General features: G+C 45.9%; 1 protein-coding gene across 1 annotated transcript in view; it reads left to right on the top strand.

Moving 5' to 3' along the window:
- LOC114667085 (tumor-associated calcium signal transducer 2-like) overlaps positions 1–12,913 on the top strand; it is a 28,589-nt gene that overhangs the window by 8,382 nt on the left and 7,294 nt on the right. Inside the window, exons 5-7 of the mRNA XM_028822219.2 lie at positions 4,711–4,774; positions 7,169–7,267; positions 8,438–8,620. Coding sequence (XP_028678052.2) covers positions 4,711–4,774; positions 7,169–7,267; positions 8,438–8,620 — 346 coding nt within the window. The remainder of the gene's footprint in view (positions 1–4,710; positions 4,775–7,168; positions 7,268–8,437; positions 8,621–12,913) is intronic.

Below are 12,913 nucleotides of genomic sequence, written 5' to 3'. Positions count from 1 at the left end.
ACGCCTGGCATTCACACCAAAGAGTTCAATCTTTGTCTCATCAGACCACAGAATTTTCTTTCTCATGGTCTGAGAGTCCTTCAGGTGCCTTTTGGCAAACTCCAGGCAGGCTGCCATGTGCCTTTTACTAAGGAGTGGCTTCTGTCTGGCCACTCTACCATACAGGCCTGATTGGTGGATTGCTGCAGAGATGGTTGTCCTTCTGGAAGGTTCTCCTCTCTCCACAGAGGACCTCTGGAGCTCTGACAGAGTGACCATCGGGTTCTTGGTCACCTCCCTGACTAAGGCCCTTCTCCCCTGATCGCTCAGTTTAGATGGCTGGCCAGCTCTAAGAAGAGTCCTGGTGGTTTCGAACTTCTTCCACTTACGGATGATGGAGGCCACTGTGCTCATTGGGACCTTCAAAGCAGCAGAAATTTTTCTGTAACCTTCCCCAGATTTGTGCCTTGAGACAATCCTGTCTCGGAGGTCTACAGACAATTCCTTTGACTTCATGCTTGGTTTGTGCTCTGACATGAACTGTCAACTGTGGGACCTTATATAGACAGGTGTGTGCCTTTCCAAATCATGTCCAACCAACTGAATTTACCACAGGTGGACTCCAATGAAGCTGCAGAAACATCTCAAGGATGATCAGGGGAAACAGGATGCACCTGAGCTCAACTTTGAGCTTCACAGCAAAGGCTGTGAATACTTATGTACATGTGCTTTCTCAATTTTTTTATTTTTAATAAATTTGCAAAAATCTCAAGTAAACTTTTTTCAGGTTGTCATTATGGGGTGTTGTGTGTAGAATTCTGAGGAAAAAAATGAATTTAATCCATTTTGGAATAAGGCTGTAACATAACAAAATGTGGAAAAAGTGATGCGCTGTGAATACTTTACAGATGCACTGTATGTGAGTGGCAGGGATGCCAATGTGTTTGGAGGGCATTTCCAAAAGAATAGTCAGACAAATAGGGGTCAGAAGAACAGTTGGAAATCAAAGTTTAATAACAAAAGCCAAATTCAGAAGCCCCAACTTCTTTAAACATGTTGTATGTCCATATTTGTGACAGTCTTCTCCTTCAAGATTCAATGTTTGGACAGTTTAGTAAGCATCGTTTATGGGGCGCTGCGATGGCATCACAGGTTAGGAATCACATGACCAGCTTGTTACTACACATATAATGGAGGTCATACAGAGAACTCCCAGCATGGCCGTACTAATAGGATTACGTATTGGAATTTTTGGACTATTGACTGAGGTTTTTAATTGTCTCTTTGGCACGGCCACCAGCAGTGTGTCTGTTTGCGGAGAGAGTGTTGACCTCATCGAGAGGTTTACTTACCTTGGCAGTGGCATTCATGTCTCTGGTGACTCTGCCTATGGATTGGGAGAGCATGGGGGGGTCATGAGGTCGCTGGAAAGGGGTGTGTGGCGCTCCTGATATCGATGCAAAAGGACGAAGGTCCAAGTCTTTAGAGTCCTGGTGCTTGTTGTCTTACTATATGGTATGGCGACATGGACGCTATCCAGTGACCTGAGACAAAGACTGAACTCCTTGGGTACTGTGAGTCTCTTCGGAAAATCCATGGGTACTGCTGGTTTGACTTTGTGTTGCTCATGGAGTCCCGAATGAGGCACATGACCTGCATTGTGAGGGAGCGACAGTTACGGCACTACGGCCATGTGGCGCATTTCCCCGAGGGTGATCTGGCATGTAAGATCCTCATTGTTGGGGACCCGAGTGGCTGGACCAGTCCAAGGGGTTGCCCACATAACACCTGGCTGTGGCAGACAGAGGGTCATTTCTGGAGGGTGGGACTGGACTACGTGTCTGCCTGGGGGGTGGATGCCAACCAGGATCCAGAGTTGTTTCGTCATGTAGTGGGTGCGGCAACACTCTGTACCAGTGCATGCTGCCCAACTTGACTTGACTGAAGTGAAAAGTGTTATGACTGGGTGTTGTTTCTAATTTTTACTTCATTTTCTTGAAATATTTCTGCACCTAAAGCTATGGCTATTGCGTTTTTTTAGGGTTGCTGTGATTTAGTTTCATTTTTGTTTAGTTTAAAAATATTTGTGTCTTTTGCTGATGCCTTCTTGGTTCTTCACAGCTGTTGCCATTTTATGGTGCGTCTACCATTGCGTTTCTAATATTCACAAGTCACCATCACAGCAACATAAAAGATCAAATGTTGAGAGTTCTGCGTCACCTGAGACTTGAATATGCCAGTGACAGTAGCCACTGCGTTTTGATTTCAATGTCTACTTCAAATGCTTTCACTTTTACACGTTTTGTTATGTTGCAGCCTTGTGCTAAAATCATCTAATTCATTTTTTTTCCTCATCAAACAACACTCAAAACACTCGAATGATGGGACAAAAACAAGATTTTAGAAAATTTTGCAAATTTATTAAAAATAAAAAACTAGAATATCTCATGGACACAAGCATTCAGACCCTTTAGATAGATAGATAGATAGATAGATAGATAGATAGATAGATAGATAGATACTTTATTAATCCCAATGGGAAATTCACATTATCCAGCAGCAGCATAATGATACTATAAATAATATTAAATTAAAGAATGATAATAATGCAGGAAAAAAACAGACAATAACTTTATATAATGTTAAATGTTAACGTTTACACCCCCGGGTGGAATTAAAGAGTCGCATAGTTTGGGGGAGGAACGATCTCCTCAATCTGTCAGTGGAGCAGGACGGTGACAGCAGTCTGTCGCTGAAGCTGCTCCTCTGTCTGGAGATGATCCTGTTTAGTGGATGCAGTGGATTCTCCATAATTGATAGGAGCCTGCTGAGCGCCCTTCGCTCTGCCACAGATGTCAAACTGTCCAGCTCCATGCCAACAATAGAGCCTGCCTTCCTCACCAGTTTGTCCAGGCGTGAGGCGTCTTTCTTCTTAATGCTGCCTCCCCAGCACACCACTGCGTAGAAGAGGGCGCTCGCCACAACTGTTTGATAGAACATCTGCAGCATCTTATTGCAGATGTTGAAGGATGCCAGCCTTCTAAGGAAGTACAGGCGGCTCTGTCCTTTCTTACACAGAGCATCAGTATTGGCAGTCCAGTCTAATTTATCATCCAGCTGCACTCCCAGATATTTATAGGTCTGCACCCTCTGCACACAGTCACTTCTGATGATCACGGGTCCATGAAGGGCCTGGTCCTCCTAAAATCCACCACCAGCTCTTTGGTTTTGCTGGTGTTCAGTTGTAGGTGGTTTGAGTCGCACCATTTAACAAAGTCATTGATTAGGTTCCTATACTCCTCCTCCAGCCCATTCCTGATGCAGCCCATGATAGCAGTGTCATCAGCGAACCTTTGCACGTGGCAGGACTCCGAGTTGTATTGGAAGTCCGATGTATATAGGCTGAACAGGACCGGAGAAAGTACAGTCCCTTGTGGCGCTCCTGTGTTGCTGACCACAATGTCAGACATGCAGTTCCTAAGATGCACATACTGAGGTCTGTCTTTAAGATAGTCCACGATCCACGCCACTAGGTATGAATCTAATCCCATCTCTGTCAGCTTGTCCCTAAGGAGCAGAGGTTGGATTGTGTTGAAGGCGCTAGAGAAGTCTAGAAACATAATTCTTACAGCACCACTGCCTCTGTCTAAGTGGGAGAGGGATCGGTGTAGCATATAGATGATGGCATCCTCCGCTCCCACCTTCTCCTGATATTGAAACTGCAGAGGGTCAAGGGCGTGTTGAACCTGTGGCCTAAGGTGGTGAAGCAGCAGCCTCTCCATGGTCTTCATCACATGTGATGTCAGAGCAACAGGCCAAAAGTCATTCAGCCCACTAGGACGTGATACCTTTGGGACTGAGGTGATACAAGATGTTTTCCAAAGCCTCGGGACTCTCCCCTGTTCCAGGCTCAGGTTGAAGATGCGCTGTAGAGGACCCCCCCAGCTCCGATGCACAGACCTTCAGCAGTCGTGGCGATACTCCATCTGGACCCGCTGCTTTGCTGGCACGAAGTCTCCTCAGCTCTCTGCTCACTTGCGCTGTTGCAATTATGGGTGGGGATGTCTCTCCTATGCTGGTATCAGCAGAAGGATGTGTGGAGGGTGCAATACTCCGAGGTGAGAGTGAGAGTGGGTTAGGGTGGTCAAACCTGTTAAAGAAGTTGTTCATCTGGTTTGCTCTCTTCATGTCTCTCTTGATGGTGGTACCCTGCTTCGAGCTGCAGCCAGTGATGATCTTCATCCCATCCCACACTTCCTTCATGCTGTTGTTCTGCAACTTCTGCTCCAGCTTTCTCCTGTACTGCTCCTTCGCCGCCCTGAGCTGGACTCGGAGTTCCTTCTGCACGCGCTTGAGCTCATGCTGATCACCACCTTTAAAAGCCCTTTTCTTCTGGTTCAAAAGGCCCTTGATGTCACTTGTAATCCATGGCTTGTTGTTAGCATAGCAGCGTACTGTTCTTACTGGAACTACAATGTCCATACAGAAGTTGATGTAGTCAGTAGTGCAGTCAACAACTTCCTCAATGTTCTCATTATGAGATCCCTGCAGGATATCCCAGTCTGTAGTTCCAAAACATTCTCTCAGAGTATTCTCAGCCTCCGGGGACCACTTTTCACATAGCACTATGGCTGTGCTGCGTGTGAACGAACGTCTGTAAGGCTTGAGAGATGCACAGTGTGATGGGACTGACCTGCTGACTAAACTGAAACCTTCTTGTCCTTTTTTCAGGAAGCTGGCCATCAAACTTGTCAAGCAGTACACGCTGAAGGCAACTCAGATTCTGGAAATAAGTGTAGGTACAGCGGGCCAAGATCTCGTAAAGACGCCGGAACTGCTTAAATGTGCTCACTCAGGAATAACTTGGGGGGCTGTCCTCATAGTTTTGACTACATAGAGAGATAGGTAGATATGAAAGGCACTAAATGATAGATAGATAGATAATGAAAGGCACTATATAATAGATAAATAGATAGATAATGAAAGGCACTATATAATAGATAGATAGATGGATAGATAGATAATGAAAGGCACTATATAATAGATGGACAGATAGATAAGTATCTATCTATCTATCTATCTCTATCTAATGAAAGGCACTATATAATAGATAGACAGATAGATAATGAAAGGCACTATATAATAGAGAAATAGTGTGAAAGGCGCTATATAGGCGCCCAACCTGTCACAGACTGGACACGGAGGCACACGTAAAATTAAACAACTATTTTATTTTTCTTCACCTGTGGGCGCACGTCTTCCCCGTGTCCCACAGGCAGTACACAGTCCCAAGCACAGCAGACACCAAAACACTAACAAATTAAAGTTTTTTCCTCCACTCCTCCTAGGCAGCTTCATCCTCCTCCTCCCAGCTCTAGTTCCTGAGTGGTGGTCACTGGCTCTTTTAATTAGGCACCCGGAAGTGCTCCAGGTGCTTGATTGCTGACACCCAGCTGCACATCCGGGTTTGGCGAAATTACTGCCCAGAAGGGCCCAGCAGCACCCCCTGGCGGCACCTGCAGAATCCAACAGGGCTGCACCAAACTCCAACTCCCATGAAGCCCTGGGGGAGTCCGAGGCATCGCTGCAACCCATCTAGTGCCCAGGGGGAGGTATTGGGCCTCCCATGCATGCTCCCCTGGAACATATGCTGCAGGGGCATCCTGGCCGGGCATGGGCCCCGGCCGTCTGCTACGGTAGATAGATAGATAGATAGATATGAAAGGCACTATATAATAGATAGATGTGAATGGCACTATACACTAGATAGATAGATACTTTATTAATCCCAATGATGCAGTAAACTATATGATAGATAGATAGAAAGATAGAAAGGCACTATATGATAGATAGATAGACATGTAAGACACTATATGATAGATAGATAGATAGATATGTAAGACACTATATGATAGATAGATAGATATGTAAGACACTATATGATAGATAGATAGATAGATAGATATGTAAGACACTATATGATAGATAGATAGACATGTAAGACACTATAAGATAGATAGATAGATAGATATGTAAGACACTATATGATAGATAGATAGATAGATAGATAGATATGTAAGACACTATATGATAGAAAGATAGATAGACATGTAAGACACTATAAGATAGATAGAAAGATGTGAAAGGCACTATATAATAGTTAGATAGATATGTAAGACACTATAAGATAGATAGATAGATGTGAAAGGCACTATATAATAGATAGATAGATAGATATGTAAGACACTATATGATAGATAGATAGAAAGATAGATAGATATGTAAGGCACTATATAATAGAAAGATAGATAGATATGTAAGGCACTATATAATAGATAGATAGATAGATATGTAAGACACTATATGATAGATAGATAGAAAGATAGATAGATATGTAAGGCACTATATAATAGATAGATAGATAGATATGTAAGGCACTATATAATAGATAGATAGATATGTAAGACACTATATGATAGATAGATAGATGATGTGAAAGGCACTATATAATAGTTAGATAGATCCCACTGGTGGGTTTCCAGGTCAGTATATTCCCTCCACAGTTCTACTAAGACTGATATGAAAGTCAGACCTGCTCTGGTCAGATTCGGCTGTGTGCTGTGACCCCGTGATGGTCCACCATCTCCCAGGTCATCACATGTAAGGACCGACTGTGCAGATGTGCAGTAGCTATGCTGTGGTAAGCTAAAAGCAGAATAATGGTGGATTGATCAATTCCTCTAAAATATGCGCACAGCACGTTGGCCCTTTTTCCACTGCTATGCATTCACTTGCCCTCCTTTACGTAAGAATGCATGACGGCCGCCCAGTAAATGAAAGCGTTTTGTGGCAGACACTCAAGTGTCTCCGTCGTGAACGTTTTGAAAGCAGTTTGCATACACCGTAGAAAGCAATTAGTACTCGAGGCTTTGTAATTGGAGCCCACGCAGGACTGCCACTTCAATAAGGTGTTCAGCTCAGAACAAAAGAAGATATCCGTGGGGGATTGAAATGCCTCCATCGCCCGCTCAAAGAAAACCCGTGACAATGTCACCTTGGCAGGTGTGCGCAGCGTAATCCACAAATGAATGTATGTATTTATTTTTGCTGTGATGGGCATAAACTGACACTGGAAGTCGTCGCCTTATCTACAAGAAGACTCTACTCACGGCAGTCCCTTGATTTGCAGATTCAGGAGCACTCCCATGAGGTGTCCATCCGGCTCAGCGAGAACGGCACCCAGGACCCTGTCGACGTGGCCACGGTGGCCTACTACATCGAGAGAGACGTAAGTGGTTTGCGCCCGTGCAGTATCACGTTACAGCTTTCTAATTCTTTTTTGAAGCTGATTCCATGTGTTGACTGGCCCAAGTGAACCCCAAAACATTGACAGAGAGGTGGGGTACAAACAATACTAATATGCCCCTGTGATATTCTTTGCCCCAGCCCTTCCTGTCTGTATCTGTTGCTATGCAACAGTTATTGCCCAGACGTCATGTGACGGCTGGGCAGCTGACATAAAGTGGGTGAGCCTGGGCGCAGCTTGTGCTCGAGCTTTGTGTGCTCCCATCTTGCATTTCGAGCTCCCCTTATCCTACACTTTGTGGTTTCTCGTGTCTGTCCTTCTTTTTGCGGGTCCTTACTGTCACCGGTGCCGTGTACAACTCCCTTGCGTCTTTTCGGATTATCGATTCGGTTGAGTTTTTTGACCTCTGACCTTTGCCTCAGTGAGCTCTTTCAGATCTGGCCGGCCTCTGTTTCTCCACTCTTGTTGCTCTCTCTTTGTCTGCTCTTTGGATTTCAGACTTATTTGTTATGTCCCGTTATAATCCGCTCCTTTGGTGGCTCAATGTGATCTGCACTTGAGCACTATGTGCTGTGCGGTGGTCCCCCTTGACCACTGGTGAGGTCATCACGAGGGCCCACACTGAACACAATGGGCTGGCATACACATCCTGCACATTTCTACCTAATATTTTACGTCTCTTCACTGGTCGTGGTGCTGGAGAGTGGTGGCGTGTGGCATGTCGACAGCATGTCGAAATAAGAACATCAGAAATCGGACAAATGAGAGGAGACCCTTCAGTCCATCAGACTGGTCTGCGTCTGTCCCAGTGTCTCCTTCTTAAAGGTTCTCAAGGTTTCTTCTTCAACTCCTTGGCTCAGTAGCTCATTTCAGACTCCTCCAACTCTTTGCTTGGTAGTTTCTGAAATTCACTTCCCCAAAGATCATAAGAAGCCCACCATGCACGGCCCACGTGACAGCAAACACCTGATAATCCCATGGTGGCTGTTTTCTATTCCTGCTGCCCACATCATGGCGTCTCTCAGCCCTCCAACGCTTTCTCACTTCTTTCCTCCTTGTTATTTTTTTTATCACTTTCGGATGGCAGTTGACGCCAAGCTGCCCCACCACTGCCCGTATCTGCTCACAAATGTCTGCCTTCCTTGCTTTCAGCTGAAGAAGAACAAATTTGATCTGGAAGTTGACGGCCGAAATCTGGAGGTGGAGGGAACGTCAATCAAAGTCCTGGTGTTCGACAACGAGCCCCCTCGTATTAACATGAAGACCATTTCGCCCGGCTTTGCTGCCATCATCATTGTCATCGCTTTGGCTATCCTGACGGGCATCGCCGTCTTTGTAAGTAAAGTGCGCAAGCTGTTCGAAGTGCGTGAAGTTCGACTTTAGTTCTCAAAGGCGTTACTGTGGACGTCATGTTTGAATTTGCTAATGCGGTGAAATCAAATCCGCATTCAAAAAGGCTGCTTTTTAGTTTCGATTGTTGTTCGGGTTTTTTAAAATTGAAACTCCTTCCAGCGCCAGATTGGTTTAGTTTGGTGGCACAACAGAAAAGTAGGAGATGAGGAGGCGGCCCCCTGTTATGACTAGGAGGACTAAAAAGCAAATACCACTAGAGGGGGCTGTACCACCAAAGCTCAGCTAGATAAACCCACAAACGGTACAAAAATGAAATGGTTTTATTTCCATAGAAGACTCTCTGCAATACTGGGAAGCTCCAAAGAGAACAACGGCAACAAAACACAAAGCAGTCCAAGTAGACAAAAACGCAAGAACAACAGAACATAAGAACTCACCAGACTGCCAAGTGCATTCGGGAACTGTGGGAGACCCTCCGAAATAATAGGGTGGAGGGCCTGCCACTTGGGGGGATCACACAGAAAACAGCAGAAACACAGGCGATGGGAAATAAACACAAATGGAATGAAGAAAGAGCACAAACAATTAAATCAGGAGTCGTCTCCCATCGACCTTCTCATATACTCAGAGATGCGGAGAAATATTTGAGGAGTAAGGATTAGATTTTATATATTATGTACATTAAAGAACCCTCAACAACAAATCAAATTAATGATATATTGTTCATAACTTTTATGGACAGAATTTCTAGGCACAGCCAGGGCGTTGAGGGGGTCCGGTTTGGTGGACTCAGGATTGGGTCACTGCTTTTTGCAGATGATGTTGTCCTGTTTGCTTCATCAGGCCGTGATCTTCAGCTCTCTCTGGATCGGTTGGCAGCTGATTGTGAAGCGGCTGGGATGGGAATCAGCACCTCCAAATCCGAGACCATGGTCCTCAGCCGGAAAAGGGTGGAGTGCCCTCTCAGGGTTGGTAGCGAGATCCTGCCTAAAATGTAGGAGTAGTTCAAATATCTCGGGGTCTTGTTCACGAGTGAGAATGGAGTGTGAGATCGACAGGCGGATCGGTGAGGCGTCCATAGTGATGCGGTCTCTGCATCGGTCTGTCATGGTGAAAAAGGAGCTGAGCCACAAGGTGAAGCTCTCAATTTACCAGTCGATCTATGTTCCTACCCTCACCTATGGTCATGAGCTATGGGCAGTGACCGAAAGAACGAGATCACGAATACAAGCGGCTGAAATGAGTTTCCTCCGCAGGGTGTCTGGGCTCTCCCTTAAAGATAGGGTGAGAAGCTCAGTCATCGGGGAGGGGCTCAGAGTAGAGCCGCTACTCCTCCGCATCGAGAGGAGTCAGATGAGGTGGCTCGGGCATCTGATCAGGATGCCTCCTGGACGCCTCCCTGGTGAGGTGTTCCGGGCACGTCTGACCGGGAGGAGGTCCCGGGGAAGACCCAGGACACACTGGAGGGACTATGTCTCTCGACTGGCCTGGGAACGCCTTGGGATTCTCCCGGAAGAGCTAGAAGAAGTGGCCGGGGAGAGGGAAGTCTGGGCATCTCTGCTCAAGCTGCTGCCCCCGCGACCCGACCTCGGATAAGCGGGAGACAATGGATGGATGGATGGATGGATGGATTGAACAATTATTATAAAATAAAGTTGAATAAATCAGACTCTGCAAGCTGCATGAATAAAAGGTAAAGTACCACTTCGGTTAACGGAATTAGCCCAAAAGTTGATTGAAATCTACATTTTGTACCTAACAGTTGTATGCAAAATTTGATTGACCGAAGTGAAAGTGGACTCAAGTTATCATGTTTACACACACAGACACACAGACATCAGTCCAAAAATCATATTTTCGGACTCAGGGAGATCTAAAACATCGAGATTCATCAAAATCTCGAAATGAAATTTTTGGAGGATTCCAATACTCTCCCAGTACGGGCAGTTCACAGGTTACGTACGAGAGAGGGATTGTAGGTTTGTACTTCAGTTGAATTTGTATGTAAGTCGGAACAGGTACATTACTTTAATAAATGCTATTGTTGACCGACTGTAACCAAGTGCTCTGCCAATGAATGATGGGAGTTTCACCTCTCTCTGACCTTTTTATTATTTCTACTTTATTTCCATGGTGATGGTTTTTCTCTTCTTTACTGTATCACCAGCACTTGCATCAGATTTGTGTTTCAGAGACATTCTTGAAGGGTGAAGACAAAAGGTTAAGATGAGCTCTTCTGCACAGCACTGCACACGCTATCACAGCAGGAAGGCACCAGTCGTCAACACGTCTGATGTACTGACGAGAGACAACTTCCTGCTATGTGCGTAACTGTACAAGTGGGCTTGCTATTGAGAATGAATGAGGGCGGCGAGGGGTGGTTCATCACCAGCCCACCTCACAGTCACCTCCACTACAGTATGCTGCCTGCTGCGTCTGCCCACCAAGAGCGAAGAGGGAGCGGCCAAAAGCGGGTAGTGAATCGCCCATTCAACAGGCAGCCACCCAAGGCACACTACAATGCTACCCCATTCACCCTCAATGGGCTCCGTTCAGCCACAACCGGGCCACCGCTTGCAGCATCACCAGCTGCCCACCGAGAATGAATGGGGCAGCCGTGTGTGGTGGGCGGGCAGTGAAACGCCCCATCAAGCCTCTGTCCTGCACACGAGTGATAGCTGTGGCCCCGGTGACTATGGACCACGGGCCACCGCTTGCTGCTGGGAGCCACCCGAGGGACACTACACTGTGCAAGCAGCGAAATCGCCTCCGTCCAACCACCGCTTGCAGTGTCCCCAGGATGAAGATGACGGAGCGTCAGCTACTGAAGTGCATGTGTCGCAGCTGTGGCCCCGTTCGTAAGTCGTAGGTCGGATGTCCGTAACTTGGGGACTACCTGTACTAAGAATCAACCTATATTCGACTACCTGTACTTTGAATACGAGAAAGTCAGGGAGGTCTAAAACGTTGAGATTCATCAAAATCGAATCTTTGGATGATTCCAATACTTAGACCCTTTACTTCGTATACGAGAAAGTAAAAAACATGACGCCCAGGCAGGGAGGAACCCAGGCTGAAACGTAAGAGCAACTGGCCTTTAGATAATCTTACCAAGTTAGGGACGTAAGAATTTAAGAAACGTGGCCAACAAGAGGAGACCATTGAGTCCACCAAGCCTGTTTGTTAGTAGCTGAGCTTTTCCGATGTATCATCGAGGTTCTTCTTAAAGGTTGTCAACTCCGTGTCTTGGTAGTTTGTTCCAGATTCCTGCAACTCTTTGTGTAAAGGAGTGCTTCCTGGCTTCAGTCTTAAATGCACTTCCTCGTAATTTCCACAGATGTCCTCTAGTACATTATTCACTCTTTAAGCTGAAAGAACATCACTGGATCTCCTTTATCGACGTCTTTGAGGATTTTAAACACCTGGATTAGGTCCCCATGTCATCTCCTTTGCTCGAGACTAAACAGTTTAATCCTCTGAGTGTGTCTCAGTAGGACACGCCCTTAAGTCCCACGATGCACAGCTTCAAGTGCTGCTATGTCTTTCTTGTACTGAGGTGACCAGAACTGCACACAGGACTCCACATGCGCTCTTACTAGTCTGAGTGTAACAAGCCTTGATTTATATTCAGCAGTTTTTATGATCTCACCTAACATTTTATTTGCCATTTTAATTGTTTCTGTGCATTGCTTAGTCCATGAAAATGTCACGTCATCCTTTTTAGAGGTCGCTTCCTGTATGCCAGTGTCCCCCATCTTGTATTTATAACTGACGTCCCAGTTGCCCACTTCACGTTTTTTGACAGTTTGTGTTTGCTTCTCAGGGTCTCCCTCCACAATGTCCGCCATTCCTCCATTTTCAGTGTCATCAGATATCCTCACACTTTCACCAACTACACCCAAATCGACGTCTTTAATTTAAATCAGAAAAAGTAACGGTCCGAGGACAGACCCTCGAGGGGCTCCACTGATGACCCCTATTGTGTCCACTCGAGCTCCGGTTTTCTCAGTCGGTGTGGTGATGTGTGCCTGTGACACCAGTCCTGCAGGGTACAATGATGAGCGGGTGACGGGGCGAGACCACCAATGAACACACACCGTCATGCAGAGCCTAGAAGGAGTCCTCACGTCGTCACTTTGTTTGGCTTTTTTTTTACACAAAGAGACCCTGAAATGACAAAGAGCTCTCTGCAGGGTGGTCCGCGTTAATTACATATACTGTAAATACACAGTTACATGGACACAGTCCTGTGCAGTGGTCTTCAGCACTCATGAA

Source organism: Erpetoichthys calabaricus, chromosome 16 (genome assembly GCF_900747795.2).
Source record: "Erpetoichthys calabaricus chromosome 16, fErpCal1.3, whole genome shotgun sequence".
Lineage (NCBI taxonomy): Eukaryota > Metazoa > Chordata > Cladistia > Polypteriformes > Polypteridae > Erpetoichthys > Erpetoichthys calabaricus.
Note: the sequence above shows the minus strand (reverse complement) of the source record. Positions and strands in the feature narration are given on the sequence as shown.